The sequence below is a fragment of the Oncorhynchus gorbuscha genome, linkage group LG10 (assembly GCF_021184085.1).
Source record: "Oncorhynchus gorbuscha isolate QuinsamMale2020 ecotype Even-year linkage group LG10, OgorEven_v1.0, whole genome shotgun sequence".
NCBI lineage: Eukaryota > Metazoa > Chordata > Actinopteri > Salmoniformes > Salmonidae > Oncorhynchus > Oncorhynchus gorbuscha.
Genome location: NC_060182.1, coordinates 83,056,599 through 83,077,002, shown reverse-complemented (window position 1 = coordinate 83,077,002; position 20,404 = coordinate 83,056,599). Strand labels below are relative to the sequence as shown.

The window sequence follows — 20,404 nt, the reverse complement described above, 5'->3', positions numbered from 1 at the left end:
TGGCTAGTGATACATGTATTACATAAAGATGCAGTAGATGATATAGAATACAGTATATACATATGAGATGAATAATGTAGGGTATGTAAACATTATATTAACAAAAAAACAGAGCAAACTATGTGTCCCTAAACAGAGAGAACACAGTGGCAGAATACCTGACCACTGACTCAAAATTTAGGAACTCTTTGACTATGTACAGACTCAGTGAGCATAGCCTTGCTATTGAGAAAGTCTGCCGAAGGCAGACTTGGCTCTCAGGAGAGAACAGGCTATGCGCTCACTGCCCACAAAATGAGGTGGAAACTGAGCTGCACTTCCTAACCTCCTGCCCAATGTATGACCATATTAGAGACACATATTTCACTCAGATCCACAAAGAATTAGAAAACAAACCCAATTTTAATAAACTCCCATATCTACTGGGTGAAATATCACAGCAGCAATAGTTGTGATCTGTTGCCACAAGAAAAGGGAAACCAGGGAAGAACAAACACCATTGTAAATACAACCCATATTTACGTTTATTTATTTTCCCTTTTGTACTTGAACCATTTGCATATCGTTACAACACTGTATATATACAGTACATAATATGACATTTGTAAAGTCTTTATTATTATGGAACTTCTGTGAGTGTAATGTTTACTGAGGTAGTGTAGAGTTAGTGTGAGGGGGGATAGAGCCACTGGTAGAGAGAGGTAGATAGAGAGAGGGCAGAGTTAGTGTGAGGGGGGGTAGAGCCACTCGTAGAGAGAGGTAGATAGAGAGAGGGTAGAGGTAGTGTGAGGGGGGATAGAGCCACTGGTAGAGAGAGGTAGACAGAGAGAGAAGGTAGAGGTAGTGTGGGGGGGGGGGGGGGGGGGTAGAGCCACTGGTAGAGAGAGGTAGATAGAGAGAGAAGGTAGAGGTAGTGTGAGGGGGGGGGGGGTAGAGCCACTGGTAGAGAGAGGTAGATAGAGAGAGGGTAGAGATAGTGTGAAGGGGGTAGAGCTACTGGTAGAGAGAGGTAGATAGAGAGAGGGTAGAGATAGTGTGAAGGGGGGTAGAGCTACTGGTAGAGAGAGGTAGATAGAGAGAGGGTAGAGGTAGTGTGAAGGGGGTAGAGCTACTGGTAGAGAGAGGTAGATAGAGAGAGGGTAGAGATAGTGTGAAGGGGGTAGAGCTACTGGTAGAGAGAGGTAGATAGAGAGAGGGTAGAGGTAGTGTGAAGGGGGTAGAGCCACTGGTAGAGAGAGGTAGATAGAGAGAGGGTAGAGATAGTGTGAAGGGGGTAGAGCTACTGGTAGAGAGAGGTAGATAGAGAGAGGGTAGAGATAGTGTGAAGGGGGTAGAGCTACTGGTAGAGAGAGGTAGATAGAGAGAGGGTAGAGGTAGTGTGAAGGGGGTAGAGCTACTGGTAGAGAGAGGTAGATAGAGAGAGGGTAGAGATAGTGTGAAGGGGGTAGAGCTACTGGTAGAGAGAGGTAGATAGAGAGAGGGTAGAGGTAGTGTGAAGGGGGTAGAGCTACTGGTAGAGAGAGGTAGATAGAGAGAGGGTAGAGATAGTGTGAAGGGGGTAGAGCTACTGGTAGAGAGAGGTAGATAGAGAGAGGGTAGAGATAGTGTGAAGGGGGGTAGAGCTACTGGTAGAGAGAGGTAGATAGAGAGAGAAGGTAGAGGTAGTGTGGGGGGGGGGGTAGAGCTACTGGTAGAGAGAGGTAGATAGAGAGAGAAGGTAGAGGTAGTGGGGGGGGGGGTAGAGCTACTGGTAGAGAGAGGTAGATAGAGAGAGAAGGTAGAGGTAGTGTGGGGAGGGGGTAGAGCTACTGGTAGAGAGAGGTAGATAGAGAGAGGGTAGAGGTAGCGTGAAGGGGGTAGAGCTACTGGTAGAGAGAGGTAGATAGAGAGAGAAGGTAGAGGTAGTGTGGGGGGGGGGGGGGTAGAGCCACTGGTAGAGAGAGGTAGATAGAGAGAGGGTAGAGGTAGCGTGAAGGGGGGTAGAGCTACTGGTAGAGAGAGGTAGATAGAGAGAGGGTAGAGGTAGCGTGAATGGGGGTAGAGCTACTGGTAGAGAGAGGTAGATAGAGAGAGGGTAGAGGTAGCGTGAAGGGGGGTAGAGCTACTGGTAGAGAGAGGTAGATAGAGAGAGGGTAGAGGTAGCGTGAGCCCCTAGAGCGCTGCTCAGGTAGCCCTGTTTACATGTCCTCCAGGACTCTCTCTCTCCACTCGTTTTAGATGATGGATCACCAGCAGGCTGTGCGTCCTTCTGCCATTTGTCAACGCTCCAAATGATAAATGCAGACAGATGTGTAATGTCAAACTGAGCACAGACAGGCCTTTTGATTTACTGTATGATCCACCGTTAGCAAGGCTTTATTTTAGCTCATGTTTATGTTTAACAGACACAGCCAGAATGGGTTCAAAACATCATCCTAAATTATCAGCACAGTAAAATTGTATACAGGACATTAATTGGATAGAAATTCTGTGTTTATTTTAAATATTTTATAACATATAATATGATAAATGATGATTATTTACTAACATACCTATGGACCCTGCAGTAAGAAGTAGAAGAGCCGATATTGCTTTGCTGTGGTGTCAAGGAGCCATTGCCTGATCTGGGCAGGATGACCTTGTAGTGGAGGAGATGGGGACAGGAGGGACACTTTGCTTCAGCTTCTCTTTGCCAGCATCATGTCTACATGCAGCCGTTGCGTTGTATGATCACACTCAGGAGGATAACATCAGCTGTGTGTGTGTGTGTGTGTGTGTGTGTGTGTGTGTGTGTGTGTGTGTGTGTGTGTGTGTGTGTGTGTGTGTGTGTGTGTGTGTGTGTGTGTGTGTGTGTGTGTGTGTGTGTGTGTGTGTGTGTGTGTGTGTGTGTGTGTGTGTGTGTGTGTGTGTGTGTGTGTGTGTGTGTGTGTGTGTGTGTGTGTGTGTGTGTGTGTGACAGAGATCCGATGTGACCTGCAGGCATAGGCAGGCCATCTGTGCATCAAATTAGGCTGCAGTGGTTCTCCTATGTAAATTAACAGGCCACTGAGATCAGAACACACACACGCACAGCTATTAACAATAGTGCACTCTGCTGACCTAGTTGACAACTCCATGCCTCAGCTCCTGAACTCTCCATATGAAATATGACGGCCTGTTTCTAATAATGACGTTTGGTGAATTGATTGTTCTATTAATAAAAAATAAAAAAAAACAGAAGATCATTTTTCATTTAATATTCAAATTTTCCTTTCACTGAATAAAGGTGTACTAAATTACAAGCCCTCACATAAGGTGAGTCTCATAGTGGCAGTCACATGGGATGTGTGAGACAACCGTGCGTAATGTATGTCTTTGCACTGCATTGTGGGAGCTGCGGTCTATTTCCTGATGTGAGTCGGGAGAGGTGTGACAGGAAGTGACTGAAGACAGCTCAACACTCTCTTCCAGATCAGGACCAGTGAATCACGGCCTGGTCAATGTTGCTCTCTGACAGCAGACCAAATATTGATACCAGAAAGTTCTGGGTCTTATAGACTACATCAGTGGTGTTAGTGGAGACTGGGCTAACAGGGCTCTGGACTCTAGAAGACTGGCATGAGTCAACAAAGAAACATTGGTCTCTCATCCATTAACAGCAACCGTTCCTGAAACACAGGCTAATAAAATCCATCCATTAACAGCAACCGTTCCTGAAACACAGGCTAATAAAATCCATCCATTGTAGAGAAGCAGGACAGAAATTAAAGCAATATGGCATTGTTTGTCTAACTGTCACCTGACCCAGTACTAGTTCAAAATCCAAGACAGGCAGCCCTATTCCCGACGCACCTTGGTACACTCACGCACACTGTCGTCCACGAAATCCATTTGCTACCACCCCCGACAACCATGCTGTCACCTAGGTAACATTACGTGTCATTTTTCTCTGTGATCCCTCAGACAATGTCACATGTTATTCATCTTCATCCAGCACACAGGAGGTCTGTGTCGCAAATAGCACCCTATTCTCTATATAGGGCACTACTTTTGACCAGGACCAATTTGGCTTGGGTCAAAAGTATTGGGACACAGCCTACAGACTAGGGGGAAGATAGGGAGAAAGAGAGAGAGGATGAAATCTGCATAGTGGGGTTTAAAAAGGACTTATTCCTATAGAGCTTGTACTGAGATATGGTCTATACGATGAGTCCAATGCAAACTGAAGACTCAAGGTATTTTGACTTGTATTGAAGTCAAGTGTTTTTTTTAAAGAAAATAAAAGAACATTGAAATAAAATGTCTATTTGTTTTCTAACTGACAGATTCTCTGTGTTTTTTCTCTCTGAGAAGCATCATTAGCAGGTCTTGATGATGTTGGTAGGTTGCTGCTCAAGATGGCTTGTTGTGTGTCTGGGTCTGTCTGAGTAAATGACAGAAAGGAAGAAGCACTCGACTTTGGCCTAATTGACCAAATAAGGCTGGCTGAGTCTGAGGGGGCTTTGGTCAAACGTAGTGTACTATAGAAGGATTAGGGCTCCATTTGGGTCAGAGAACATACTAAAGGCGTTTCCAGTAGTGTGTGTAAAGCACAGAAACCCAAAGCATACTGAGAGTCTAAACAATAATGACAAGCCACAATGAGGCAGAAGCCTTCACAATCCAGCAACCAGCCAGCTCAATCACAATGAGACAGAAGCCTTCACAATCCAGCAACCAGCCAGCTCAATCACAATGAGACAGAAACCTTCACAATCCAGCAACCAGCCAGCTCAATCACAATGAGACAGAAGCCTTCACAATCCAGCAACCAGTCAGCTCATTGAAGAGCAACACATGTTTTTTCATTTCAGAGACACTCCACTCAAACGTGTTTCTCTCAAAGGGGAGTGGAATTGCTGCTGACAGGTATTTGGCCAATCAGATTGTGTCTCGCTGGCGAGTGGCAAGCCCAGAAAACATGGCCCCGGGAGTGTGTCACTATTCTACACTAACTTTTGTCATGGTAATAATCGGGGTGATGAGAGATGTCATGGTAATATCTTGGGGTAAAAGTGTTCCACTGCTTTCCTCCTCTGTTTTATTTGCTCGTCACTACAAACAGACTGTTAATAAAGCAAGACTGTTCACATTTTCCACACTGCAAATAAACCCTGAAGATAAAAACCCTCTATTCACACATACAAATGTGATAACGTTTAAACTCTACAATGCTTTTCATGGCTCTCTCTCTCTCACACACAGAGGTGGCTAATTAAGACAGCACACGTAATCTTTGACTGATTTCAGATTTATTTTATTTTTACTGGCACCATAAACGTTCTCATTTAAATCATGAAAGCTCCTCTAATTCTGTCCAGATCGAAAGATCTCCTCTGGGCCAATTAAGACCATTCATAGTGGTGCTGCTACATCTGTGCTACACGGGGAATGGGGTTAAGGAAGGCGTCTGGGGTAGCAATGAAAGCCAGAGGAAATACCTAATCAAACTGTAAAAGACAGAGTTGACTGTTTTCTCACTATTTCCCTCTACGCCGTGCTATGCTGCTCGGCTCTCAACAAGGCTGCATGTTTGTGGCTGAGGATGCAGACGGTGCCACCACACACACACACACACAGATACACACCAACACACACTCACACACGGCTACACACCAACACACACTCACACACACACACACACACACACGGATACACACCAACACACACACACACCACACACAGATACACACCAACACACACTCACACTCACACACACACAGATACACACCAACACACACTCACACACGGCTACACACCAACACACACTCACACACACACACGGATACACACCAACACACACACACACACACACCACACACAGATACACACCAACACACACTCACACACACACGGATACACACCAACACACACACACACACCACACACAGATACATGCCAACACACACACATACACACTACACATAGACACACTACACATAGACACACGCACAGAGACATAAAGCAGATGCACATTCACACACACATACAGACGACCCAAACCCTCACCTGCCTGGCATATGCCCACAGACAACATATACTGGGACTTACAAACTTCCCCTAGCCCAACATATTGTCACCATAACCAATGTTCACCCAGCGTCCATAAAACTGACAGTTAGTACACACACACCACCCCATCACATCTCTGACAAATTTCTACAAGGGAATGTGAAGAGTGCGTGGCAGATACAGAGCATAGAGGTGTTGAGACTCACAGCCGCTCATCCCCCACACAACAAACAAACTGGTGCAGTGCGCTGTGGCGAGGCCCAGAAACAGACACCCAGGCCTGGGTACACTCCCTGCCCCGCTGGACCCACAACAAGACACCCAGGCCTGGGTACACTCCCTGCCCCGCTGGACCCACAACAAGACACCCAGGCCTGGGTACACTCCCTGCCTCGCTGGACCCACAACAAGACACCCAGGCCTGGGTACACTCCCTGCCCCGCTGGACCCACAAGACACCCAGGCCTGGGTACACTCCCTGCCCCGCTGGACCCACAACAAGACACCCAGGCCTGGGTACACTCCCTGCCCCGCTGGACCCACAACAAGACACCCAGGCCTGGGTACACTCCCTGCCCCGCTGGACCCACAACAAGACACCCAGGCCTGGGTACACTCCCTGCCTCGCTGGACCCACAACAAGACACCCAGGCCTGGGTACACTCCCTGCCTCGCTGGACCCACAACAAGACACCCAGGCCTGGGTACACTCCCTGCCCCGCTGGACCCACAACTAGACACCCAGGCCTGGGTACACTCCCTGCCTCGCTGGACCCACAACAGGACACCCAGGCCTGGGTACACTCCCTGCCTCGCTGGACCCACAACAAGACACCCAGGCCTGGGTACACACATTGTACTTGACAAGAGGTGCTTCCAGCTAGAATAATTTGACATTGATGAGTGTGACACTGAGTGTGCTTCTCCAATGAGTCTAGCAGGTATGCTGCTTGGCCTGATATTAAAATGCTGAATCTGAACTAAGAGTCACATAGCTGTGCAGGTTGGAACAGTCCTACTGTGCAGAACATGTATTGGCCAGATATGAGAGAGTGTAGCAAAGCTTTTTGTGTCCAAACTTTCCACACATAGCTGTATCAGAGAACACACACACACACACACACACACACACACACACACACACACACACACTGTAAGAAATGTGTGAATGAAGCTGTTTACATTTGTTTTGAATTATAATGATTCTAGCAATGGAGTTGAACACACAGACATATACGCACACACAAAGTCATGAAGCTGTAAGGTTTGATTTCAAGGTGTGTGTGTGAGTTTGAGCTTTTTTTTAAGAGAGAGAAAGAGAGAGAGAGATACACAGACACACAGTGTGTCAGCCTGATGTGCGAGTAAGTGTGTAAGTTGCAGCTGAGACCACTTGAGATGCATGTTTCCCAGACACTGTTAAACCACTATACAGACCCAGGGAGTCCTGTAAATCAACCTGTGAAAACCCTGTATGGAGTCACAGACACTGGTAGACCACTATACAGACCCAGGAAGTCCGGAATAAATCAACCTGGAGTCACAGACACTGTTAGACCACTATACAGACCCAGGGAGTCCTGTATAAATCAATCTGGAGTCACAGACACTGTTAGACCACTATACAGACCCAGGGAGTCCTGTATAAATCAACCTGTGAAAACCCTGTATGGAGTCACAGACACTGTTAGACCACTATACAGACCCAGGGAGTCCTGTAAATCAACCTGTGAAAACCCTGCATGGAGTCACAGACACTGTTAGATCACTATACAGACCCAGGGAGTCTTGTAAGAGAGAGAGAGAGAGAGAATGCGAGAGAGAGAGAGAGAGAGAATGAGAGAGAGAGATAGAGAGAGAGAGAGAGGTTTGAGAGAGAGAGAGAGAGAGAGGTTTGAGAGAGAGAGAGAGAGAGAGAGAGAGAGAGAGAGAGAGAGAGAGAGAGAGAGAGAGAGAGAGAGAGAGAGAGAGAGAGAGAGAGAGAGAGAGAGAGAGAGAGAGAGGATGAGGCGTTCCACTGGAGGAGAAAACAAAGGCACAAGACATGCAGGAGCAGGAAGGAAGAAGGAAAAAGAGGAGAAAAAAGGATGAAATATGCGAGCGTATTAATCATAGGGACCAGGCAGACATTTTGTTAAATTGCCCTGTCTGAGAGAGGAGAGGAGCACACCTTATGCATAGGTTTATTTACACCACATAATGACCAGCTTTCTGCTAGAGATACCCATTATCTAATCATCCATCTATTTAGATCGCTACCGCCATTATCTAATCATCCATCTATTTAGATAGCTACCGCCATTATCTAATCATCCATCTATTTAGATAGCTACCGCCATTATCTAATCATCCATCTATTTAGATAGCTACCGCCATTATCTAATCATCCATCTATTTAGATAGCTACCGCCATTATCTAATCATCCATCTATTTAGATAGCTACCGCCATTATCTAATCATCCATCTATTTAGATCGCTACCGCCATTATCTAATCATCCATCTATTTAGATCGTTACCGCCATTATCTAATCATCCATCTATTTAGATAGCTACCGCCATTATCTAATCATCCATCTATTTAGATCGTTACCGCCATTATCTAATCATCCATCTATTTAGATAGCTACCGCCATTATCTAATCATCCATCTATTTAGATAGCTACCGCCATTATCTAATCATCCATCTATTTAGATAGCTACTGGCATTATCTAATCATCCATCTATTTAGATAGCTACCGCCATTATCTAATCATCCATCTATTTAGATAGCTACTGCCATTATCTAATCATCCATCTACATTACATATGAATCTATATTTATCCACAATTATTATGAAATTTGTAACATGGTGACAAAGTGAACTCAAAATGAATATTTTATATTCTTTAAAAAAATATATATATATATTCATGAAATCTCTAATCTACAAATTAAAAGGAACGGACATGTGGTTAAAGATTTCTGTCATAACATAATTATCTCTGCAAATGTTGATTATTAGGAATGTTTGAAAGAGAAATAAAAAGAGAGAAAGTGAGGAGAGAGAAGGAGATGAGGAAAGAGAAGAAGAGGAGGAAAGAGAAGAAGAGGAGGAGAGAGAAAAAGAGGAGGAGATGAGAGAAGGAGAGGAGGACAGAAGGAGAGGAGGAGAGAGAAGGAGATGAGGAAAGAGAAGGAGATGAGGAAAGAGAAGAAGAGGAGGAGAGAGAAGGAGAGGAGGAGATGAGAGAAGGAGAGGAGGAGAGAGAAGAAGAGGAGGACATATAAGGAGAGGAGCAGAGAGAAGGAGAGGAAGACAGAGAAGGAGGCTTGCAGATGCTATAGGACCAGCTGCCAGAGAGAGAGAGAGAGGTGTTGACAGTTAGAATGTACAGTAACCGTGGTGTGTTAAAGCTGATATCATCAAAAAGCCACCACCACTCACTCTAACTCCTACTACCTACGCCCCATCCCCCCATGACAACACATACACACACAATTAGGAAATATGGCTTTCTACTCTCTCTCAATTTAACTACTAGTGCTGCATACCACCCGCACACACAGCCTAAGAGCTCCCCCTAGCAGGTGAAAGGAAGCACATCTAGAGAGAGAGGGAGAAAGACAGAGAGAAGGAGAGGGAGAGGGGGAGAGGGGGAGAAAAAAGAAAGAGGGAGGCAAATAGAGACTTCTCCACCATAGAGGAGGTATTGAAACAGCTGACAAGTCATGAAGTTAAAGACAGCGTTAAAAACCTAGTGATCACAGACAGACAGTTCACCATCCCTAAAGTAAGCAAACCAGGATTCTGGCATGCAGGTGAAGGAGAGGGAGAGAGCGGGTGAGAAAGCAGGGGAAGGAGAGAGAGAGAGGGAAAAGAGAGAGGAGAGAGCGGGTGAGAAAGCAGGGGAAGGAGAGAGAGAGAGAGAGAGAGAGAGAGAGAGAGAGAGAGAGAGAGCAGGGGAAGGAGAGAGAGAGAGAGAGAGCAGGGGAAGGAGAGAGAGAGAGAGAGCAGGGGAAAGGAGAGAGAGAGCAGGGGAAGGAGAGAGAGAGAGAGAGAGAGAGCAGGGGAAGGAGAGAGAGAGAGAGAGAGAGCAGGGGAAGGAGAGAGAGAGAGAGAGCAGGGGAAGGAGAGAGAGAGAGCAGGGGAAGGAGAGAGAGAGAGAGAGAGCAGGGGAAGGAGAGAGAGAGAGAGAGCAGGGGAAGGAGAGAGAGAGAGAGAGAGCAGGGGAAGGAGAGAGAGAGAGAGAGAGCAGGGGAAGGAGAGAGAGAGAGAGAGCAGGGGAAGGAGAGAGAGAGAGAGAGAGCAGGGGAAGGAGAGAGAGAGAGAGAGCAGGGGAAGAGAGAGAGAGAGAGCAGGGGAAGAGAGAGAGAGAGAGAGCAGGGGAAGGAGAGAGAGAGAGAGCAGGGGAAGGAGAGAGAGAGAGAGCAGGGGAAGGAGAGAGAGAGAGAGCAGGGGAAGGAGAGAGAGAGAGAGCAGGGGAAGGAGAGAGAGAGAGCAGGGGAAGGAGAGAGAGAGAGCAGGGGAAGGAGAGAGAGAGCAGGGGAAGGAGAGAGAGAGCAGGGGAAGGAGAGAGAGAGCAGGGGAAGGAGAGAGAGCAGGGGAAGGAGAGAGAGCAGGGGAAGGAGAGAGAGCAGGGGAAGAGAGAGGGAGAGCAGGGGAAGGAGAGAGAGGGAGAGCAGGGGAAGGAGAGAGAGAGAGAGCAGGGGAAGGAGAGGGAGAGAGAGCAGGGGAAGGAGAGAGAGAGAGAGCAGGCGAACCAACGGCCATCTAATCAGGAGAATGAGTTTAGGCATGCTGCTTTCTGAAGCCATTGTCTTTCACTGAGTAATGAATTATTCACTAATCTCAAGAAGCTTTTTCTGTTTCTCTCTCTCTGTCTCACAGAAACCAACGGTGGTGACATCAGGATTCCCTAAACAACAACAGTACCAGAGATTTCTGCCTTGCTCTTTCTGCTTCTAAGCTCTGTGAAAATTATGAATTTATATTTTATGGTCTCTAAAACGAAAAAAATATTGTATTCAAGCCTTTCGGAATTCATAAATTAGGGCCACATTAGAATTATTAAAACATTGTTCCCCAATCACAAAGACTATCATCATCCAGCTTTGAAACGGTTCAACAAAAAGGCCCATGGCGTTAATAAAAAAAAAGGTATTTCAGTTATTATTTTAGGGGATAATGTATTTTTTATTCCAAACAACACTATTGAGCTCCATGCAGATATTAATTCTCACCGAGACACAGAGACGGGCAGAAACATCTCCATCACACCTCAGAATGAGCACTGTTCTTTCCTCTGCCTGCCTGTTTGTCTCTCTGGGTTCTCTACGGAACAAAGACCAGCACAGTGGGGTTTCTCTCTGGTCCGCCTCACTCCCAACCCAATGGGAAACATGCATCTCAATTGGTGGCTGCTGCAATTTACACACTTTGTCACATGCCGGGCCAATAGTCTGTGTGTGTGTGTGTGTGTGTGTGTGTGTGTGTGTGTGTGTGTGTGTGTGTGTGTGTGTGTGTGTGTGTGTGTGTGTGTGTGTGTGTGTGTGTGTGTGTGTGTGTGTGTGTGTGTGTGTGTGTGTGTGTGTGTGTGTGTGTGTGTGTGTGTGTGTGTGTGTGTGTAAACATATGTCAGACGCTACCTCTTCATATACTTTCTATAAATCATAAATTGCTGTTTTCTAGTTCTAACAGAAATATTTTGCATAAATGTTAACTGTTTAACACCAATAAACTTATTGGGCATCGTGTGATACAATTTACACCTAATAATTTATAATTGTATTTGCTAATAAATCAATAAAAACAATGAAATATTTCAATATAAATATATAGAAAATATCTGATCATTTATAAAGTCACAAGAATATATATTGGACTCCGTACCCATAAAAAATAACCACATCACTTACCGCAGCTTACATCAGCTATAAATTGCCCTATGAAAATAACATACAGCTTTAACACGGCATACAGCTTTAACACGGCATACAGCTTTAACGCAGCATACAGCTTTAACGCAGCATACAGCTTTAACGCAGCATACAGCTTTAACGCAGCATACAGCTTTAACGCAGCATACAGCTTTAATGCAGCATACAGCTTTAAGGCAGCATACAGCTTTAAGGCAGCATACAGCTTTAAGGCAGCATACAGCTTTAAGGCAGCATACAGCTTTAAGGCAGCATACAGCTTTAACGCAGCATACAGCTTTAACGCAGCATACAGCTTTAACGCAGCATACAGCTTTAACACAGCATACAGCTTTAACGCAGCATACAGCTTTAACGCAGCATACAGCTTTAACACAGCATACAGCTTTAACGCAGCATACAGCTTTAAGGCAGCATACAGCTTTAAGGCAGCTTACCAATGATAGTGTTTCATTTCCATGTGTGAAAACATGCTTAAATCCCCCCCCCCCAAATGAAATAACATATTCAAACAGATATCCATGCAGCACTTGGAAATGTTTCAATGTTTCACACATATTGAGCGGCGCGACGTGTTTTAAATGTAGCACACACAACCTCAGAGCTGCTGCCGAGCCTGTAAAACTATTGAAGTGCAACACTGCAACGTGTGCAGCTCTCCCTGCCTTCCTTCACTGAGAAGAAAACATCTGAATAAAGACAGTGCAACTGAAACATTGTAGAAGCCTGAGGAAGACCTCAACTTAACTACCACCGAAGACCATAGGTGACATGTTGACTAGAAAGCACACACATATTTGACTGCGTTCTCAAGACCTCCCCCTTTGGTCAAAAAGGCAGAGAGATAAGAGGAGACATAGCACACTTTTTCACCATGGTATGTCAGGATAATATTAGAAATGAATTAATTCCAGTACAGATCGTCAGAAAATACCCATTGGTGACTTCAACAGAAAGAAGCTTTAATCAGGTTTAATTAGATTTAATCAGGTTTAATTAGGTTCAACAGATAAATACATTTTTACCTTCTTTTACACAATTTCTCACCGGTAAAAACAAACGCTTTTGCTACATTAAATATTGGTTGCTTCAAATGGATATACGATCTAGAGCATGAAAAAACTATGCTGATTTTGCTGATGTGCATGTGAAATTGTCAATTCACATGTGTGAATTTGCATATGTGTGTGTGTGTGTGTGTGTGTGTCTGTGTGTCTGTGTGTCTGTGTGTCTGTGTGTGTGTGTGTGTGTGTGTGTGTGTGTGTGTGTGTGTGTGTGTGTGTGTGTGTGTGTGTGTGTGTGTGTGTGTGTGTGTGTGTGTGTGTGTGTGTGTGTGTGTGTGTGTGTGTGTGTGTGTCTTCAACCATAAATCCCAAAAGCCATTGCGTCTCTAACACATAAATGATTAAATGAGCAAGCACCATACCACAGCTTGCAGCCAGCTCTCTTCCCATGTCTGAACACCCATCATTTAGATGTGAATATCACTTTCCAGATAGATTTGACCTGCTAGACATTCAGACTACCCCTAATCATCCAGGCATGGGGTGTGCTGTACTATTCTACTGCAGCATTTAAAACTCACTGAAGGCCGACCCTTACCAAGGTTTTATGTTGTAAATGAGTGTCCTGCATATACACACACCCACACTAACGTTAACCCCTAAGGCTAGAGTGAACGCCTAACCCCTAACCCTAATTGTAACCCTAATCCTAAACCTAACTTCTAAATTTAAATTAGCCTTTGTCCTCATGGGATAGTGGGAAATGTCCCCACAAGGGAGAATTTTCCTTGTTTTACTATCCTTGTGGGGATATTTGAGGATTTTTAGGCCCCCACAAGGGTAGTAAAACAAGATGTGTGTGTGTGTGTGTGTGCGCGCGTGCGTGCGTGTGTGTTTTCACTATAACAGGAAGGCAGACTACACTACAAGGCCTTGTGTGTGTGTGCACCCTCATACCGATCTGAGGGTTGTCTCAGGGGTAGGTTGACGCTCAGATTTTCACTCATATTTCTTCCATCCCCTCAACCATAGTCTAACATTGGAAATTGGATTTGGAGACAACACTAAAACAGGTCTGTTCTACCTCCGCTGAAGCATACCTCTCTCTGTTCTCTCTCTCTCTCTGTTCTCTCTCTGTTCTCTCTCTGTTCTCTCTCTCTATCCCTCTTTCTCTCTCACACACACACACACACACACGCACACACGCAAACACGCACACACACACACACACACGTCTTTGCAATCAGATCTAGGTCTGATAACTTGGAAAAGCTTTCGTTTTCAGATCAACAAGATACATGAATATATATGACACATGCCAATATAAAGTCTGTATCTCATAGGCCAATTTTAAAGTTTTACTGTCTGGTGTCCTGCAGAGTTAGAGTAAGATGGCGGTGATTTCCCCTCCACGGGACAAACAAAACATTGCTGCTATTTGAATCCATTTACATGCCAATGACAACAGGAGTGAAGACAACAGGATGGGGTTATAACTAGAGGAAAAATCTCTGTGTTTGAGAAATGATGGTAGACTGACTGGAGCTGAACCCATCACCCACAAACCTGAGGACTGACTGGAGCTGAACCCATCACCCACAAACCTGAGGACTGACTGGAGCTGAACCCATCACCCACAAACCTGAGGACTGACTGGAGCTGAACCCATCACCCACAAACCTGAGGACTGACTGGAGCTGAACCCATCACCCACAAACCTGAGGACTGACTGGTATATGTATAGACACACACACACACACACACACACACACACACACACACACACACACACACACACACACACACACACACAACACAAATATCAAGACACACACATACAAGGATTGACAGGCATACGCACACGCACGCACACACACACACACACACACACACACACAGAGAGAGAAATGATTGGGGCATAAAAGTGAGAGGTGTGTGTGTTGGAGAGAATGTGCAGAGTACACAGTCCTAACAACACAAAACACATTGGACTCAGATGACATCACCATGGAGTGCCTCTGTTCTCAGTTGGCTGCCTGGATTAGACTCTGACACTACTTCAGAATGCCATAGAAAAATACATGATGGCTGGATGTAATTGATTTGAACTTGATGCCTTGAAAGTGTTGACCAGACTATAATTGATTCACAATTCTTCACATGTCTGGTTGGTGCTTTTCTGGGTAGCTAGACTGTAATAAAACGTTCTGTGTAACACCATGCTACTACCATATTTTTTAAAAGGTAACAAGTATCTTGCCGTTTAAAAATTCCTATTTTAAAATGTAATCAATGAATAGGTGTTTCACACACGCTGATGTATGATGTAAATTACAGATACCGTAATTATTCTTTCATAAAATGTCTGTGTTTCCTGCTTAATCTCTCATCGGCTCTCGGCTCTCCTCTACCCTTCTACCACACAGAGGTGGCTCTGTGCAGGCCGCACGCCGAAGACACTGCGCTCCGGCTCCTAACTGCGCTGTTTCTGCCTGCCAATATAACCTACACTTGTACAGGTCACCTATAGTGGGCCATACCTACAGCTGTAGCCTAGAAATCAGAACCGAGGTTCGTTAGAATAAATTGGTGATAGATATCTAATAATAGCCTACAAAGACGTTTGGACACACAATTGACTACTGCAAATAGAGATGTTTTGCAAAACAAATTCTGAATAGATTTAGAGTATAAACAATGGAGGACATATCAGCAAATCACCATTCAGCAAAACATTTGAAGGTAAATCCATATTGTCAAGACAGGAAGTAGGCTGACTTTCAAATATCTCTTTGTATCGTGAGAAATCTTTATAAATAAAATATGAATGTAGCCTAAATACACCATGCCAAGGTATTGTTAAATTACTTCAGCTGTCATCATCGCTCTATAATAAATAAATTCGGATTTAAAAAGCAGCAAAGCAAAGATAATAAAGTTGTTTGAATGCGTTAGTTTACCTGGCGCGAGGATATCTGACTGGTGCTCGACCAAGGGGAGGAGAAATCTGTACAATATTTATATATTTAAATGTGCTTATAAAATTAAACATTTCATCTGTCGGTTCACTATACCAAAAAATTACAGGGATACCTGCTTTGGCTGTTCGATAAAAGATTGATGGTTTGATAAAATGCATATTGTGTTGTATTAGCCTAATGTGAAAACGCTTGAAGATGTGGTCGTTTTCTGTTTGCTATGACACACAAGTTACATATGTAATGTATCTCAACACGATGTGTCAATGGGTTACTTCGCTATTAGATTAATATTATTACAATGACATTGTTGGAAATGTATGAGATAATAAATTGAGTGAACAAATGCTTATGAGTGGACTATATACAGGAACTTGAAAGCGTGTTGAAACAGAATCATGTATGAATCGACTTTCAGAGTAAGAAAGCAATTGTCTCCAAAATGTCGGAGGTCCATCCATTCACTGAAGTCAGGTATTACTCTTGGTTTTCTACTTGGCCCCAGATGACTTAGTGCAGCCACATACCTGACGGCCTAAAAGCACCAACAATAGCTAACACTTCACAGTTCAATGGTCTGTTTGGAAGAGAAGAGGGTTTGATGGTGAAATGTCATTATAAATGTTATGGAGATGCTGTATTTAATAGACATTTAATAAGGTAAAGCTTTTTTTTTTATTATACAGCTTTCACAAAAGTATTCTCAACTAGTGTCCCATGCATAAAGTATATTTAACTTAAATGTTATGCGTAAAATATACGTAAAAAGTAGAGTGTAGACAACATGACATCTTTACTCTAAGTAAAAATGATTTATGGAAATGTCATTGTTAAATATTGAATACCCTATTTAATTTCTCCAATTAATTATACTGTCAAATGCCATAGTTTATAAACTAGTGAAACCTTGTCAGATTCCGTAGTTCAAAAGTATTTTTTTTCCAACCCTGATGTCACACGCTTAAGAGTTCACTATACCCTTTCTGATCAAATTAGCCAAATGTGGCAGTAAATACAGAAGTCAAACAATTTCACATTAATGTTTGTTTTTTTCATAGTCCATTCATGAATTGTGTGTGATTGAATGAAAATGAAAAGCAGGTACTTACGTGCTATTAATTCTCTCTGTGACACGTGCTGTGGGTTCCCCTGCTTGCGACGGGACATTGCCCTGGCATTTACACTTGCATTGCCCGGGGACCAGCACTCTGAAGGATGGGCTCGCTTCCCTCCTATTGCCTCCACTTGCTCGGCACTCAACTTTTCCCGGGACCTCCAAAAGTACGAGGCTCCTGCGCTCGGACTGCCGGCCGGGGTGGTTGGTTGATCGTGCTTTTGCGCTTCGCCTCTTCGGTCCACTCTGCCCCTGTGTTTGTATGTGACGAGACCGTGGATAGCCTGTGCTATACCTTCAGTTCTCTTTCACCGCTTCTCTCTGTAGGTTACTCACACCATTTGGCAAAAAAAGTGTGCGAGAGAAGTGATCTGTCCGAGTAGAAAAAAGAAAGATGTCAGAAGTGGGGAAATATCCTTGGATGTTTTTGACGAGTGTAGTGAGTGACAGTTGGGATCAAACCCTGGCGAGTGTCCCTCCACCTTGTGAGAGAAGAAGAATCAGAACGCGATGGTCAGTGCGCGCGCTGACAGCTCGGAATGCGCTGGGTATCACTGTCCAGTCAATTGCCCGGCCTCTGAACTTATTTAATTTCTTCTTTTAGAAACAAACACAAAAATAAAATAACAAATCGCAAACATTCACAATTACAATAATTGATAATACAATTTTACAAAATTATGAATCCAATTTTTCTTCTCGGGCACTTGGGTATCACCAAGTGATGGGCACTTCTGTTGGTGCAGCCTTGAGCATCAGCATGCAATGCCAGGTACTTTTCAGTCTCCTCAACTCCAAGTGCTCTGCCCCCTTGTACGGCTCTGTGTAGACCGGGCACACAGAACTTCCACCTCTTTTCTAAATAAATCAAGACCTGCACTCTTTTTTTCTCCCCTTTCTCTGTGTGAGTGTGACGATTGAGTAGTGAGTCCTGCTTCCCCCGAGCTCTCGGTCTCTCTGTGGCTAGGGCTGCCTCCGTACAATGGGATACAATTCAAGTTCAAGTGCGGACGTGACGTTAAGTCTACAATGAGAAAGAAAACTGGCAGACTGCAAGAGCACTGAGGGCGACTAGTGGTGGCTTTTCACAACTATCGGATCACCAGCAGCAAGCGGTGGACAGCGCACTGTCGCGGTCTCTCTTAGATAGAGGTGCAGTGGACGGAGCCTCTCATCTTACTGCCTCACACAGACAAGCGAAAGGGAGGAAGGGAAAGTCGCAGTGTTCAGAAAAAGTAACGCTATTCTTTATGTTCAAATAACATTTTCCATTGACCAATATACCCTAATAATAGAATAAGATTGTTTGTTGATTTTTTGCATAGACCTGCTAGACAGTTTACAAGACCATTTCTGTCAAATGCATTAATTGTCATCAGTCAAATATAATTTATTCGAACTATTATTCAAGTGTATTTTTTTTACATATAGGCCTAAGGTGAATGGTTTTATAAGTGGATGACTTGCTAAGGTTTAGTCAACGATTTGTTTTTGTTTTTTGCGGGCATTTCTGTACGCGCTTTTGACGTCCTATTCGATTACAATAGGAACTAATAAGCAGGTAGGGAATATACATTGATATAAAGTTCTTGGAAATATAAAACATTTGACCAGTATTCTGTAGTAACCTTCCCTCTGCTTGGCAATTTGCGTTGGAATGGAACACATTTGAACATAAAATCTCTGAACAAATGAATCTATCATAAAATACCAGAACACCTTTACTCACTCAAAATAAATACTCGGAAGCAATTTTGATGTTGATTAGTCAAAAACAAGTGTAGCCTAGGCTACTGTAGTGCATCTTATTTATCTCTGAACAGGTTCTCCCCGCAGAGATTCATTTATATATATTTGGATTTCTTCAGAGTTACATAATCTCTCATAAATGTATCAAGACCTAGTAAAAGACGCAAAGCAAATTATCGAGCTTCAAACACGATTCATCAGAGGTCGATCAAATACATAATGAATGTGCTTAGACTATCTGTGCACTTTATTACAGAGTTATGCCTAGACCACCTGGCTATCCTATAGTCTTTCTTATTCGTTATTTACATAGTTTACACATGATTTACCAGAATAATTAAATACAGGCTATGTTTTTTTACATTTTGAAATGGAGTGTGAACTATTTATAATGTGAAAGTTAATTCCTCATTCCTGCATTCTTAATTCAAATCTATTTATCTCCGGATTCCATGATGGTTATTACCAGTATGGTACCAGGGAAGCATTTCATATGGATCCTCTTTTGCCCTAATTCTGCACACTGGAGTTCAAATCCATGATCAGGGCCTTATCAACAAGATGACACACATCAATTACAGAGATAAACTTCCAAGTGGTATAAACTCAGGATGAAAATGAGAAACACACACTGGAACACAGAATGAGAAACAGATCCTCATCACACTGTGTCAGCAGCATCTATATTGTAGGCGTACAATGCAGATGCTCGCCCCCATCCTCTGCTCTGCACCCCCATTGCCTGTCTGCCTGTCTGCCTGTGTGGGACTGCTCCAGTGCATGTGAGACTTGGAGACACACAAGAGCAAAGCACTAAGTCAAATAATGTGTTTGAGCTGAGCTTCTACCTTCTACCTACTTGGGGCTGTAGTGGTAATCTTCTGCAAGTCTTACTGGGAACTGATTGATGAGGCAAGAAGGTAGGCAATAGTAAGGCAGGCGGCGGTAAGGCAGGCAGGCAGCAGGGCAGGCAGTGTAGTGAGGGAGGCAAGCAGGCGGGACAGGGAGAGTGGCAGAGAGGCAGACAGACATGCAAGGATAGTCAGGCAGGCAAGGCAGGGAGAGAGGCAGGCAGGCAAACAGGCAGGCAGAGAGACAGACAGACATGCAAGGATAGTCAGGCAGGCAAGGCAGGGAGAGAGGCAGGCAGGCAAACAGGCAGGCAGAGAGACAGACAGTCATGCAAGGATAGTCAGGCAGGCAGGCAAACAGGCAGGCAGAGAGGCAGACAGGCATATTGTGTGTTAGTGGGGGAGGGGGGGATCATAACAAGTAAGTTATTGTGTAACTGATGTGGGACAATTGACAAATTCATTAAATTAAATTGAAGAGTACAAAATAATGTTTGATTCAAAGGAAATATCGTTTTCTACACCATCTAGAGTGGTTGTGTTCTGGTGAAAAGGAGGGCACTATGTAAGAAATAGGGTGCCATTTGAGATACACTATGACTATGTCTGTGCTGTGGTAATACATACACCTGGTTTTGATCTAGCGAGTGATGCTGTGCTGCATATTGTTCCAACACTCCCATTCAACTTTCAACCCAGACGGGCTATCTATCTATCTATTTTTAAGCATCAGCAATCTGAGCAGCTCACCAATCGCTGCAGCTGTACACAGCCCATC

General features: G+C 44.1%; 1 protein-coding gene across 1 annotated transcript in view; it reads right to left on the bottom strand.

Annotated features, from left to right (window-relative positions):
• LOC124046658 (B-cell lymphoma/leukemia 11B-like) overlaps window positions 1–17,972 on the bottom strand; it is a 122,382-nt gene extending 104,410 nt beyond the window's left edge. Inside the window, 1 exon segment of the mRNA XM_046367283.1 lies at window positions 17,022–17,972. Within this exon segment, the coding sequence (XP_046223239.1) occupies window positions 17,022–17,079 (58 nt within the window). The 5' untranslated portion in view covers window positions 17,080–17,972.
• Between the last annotated feature and the right edge of the window lie 2,432 nt (window positions 17,973–20,404).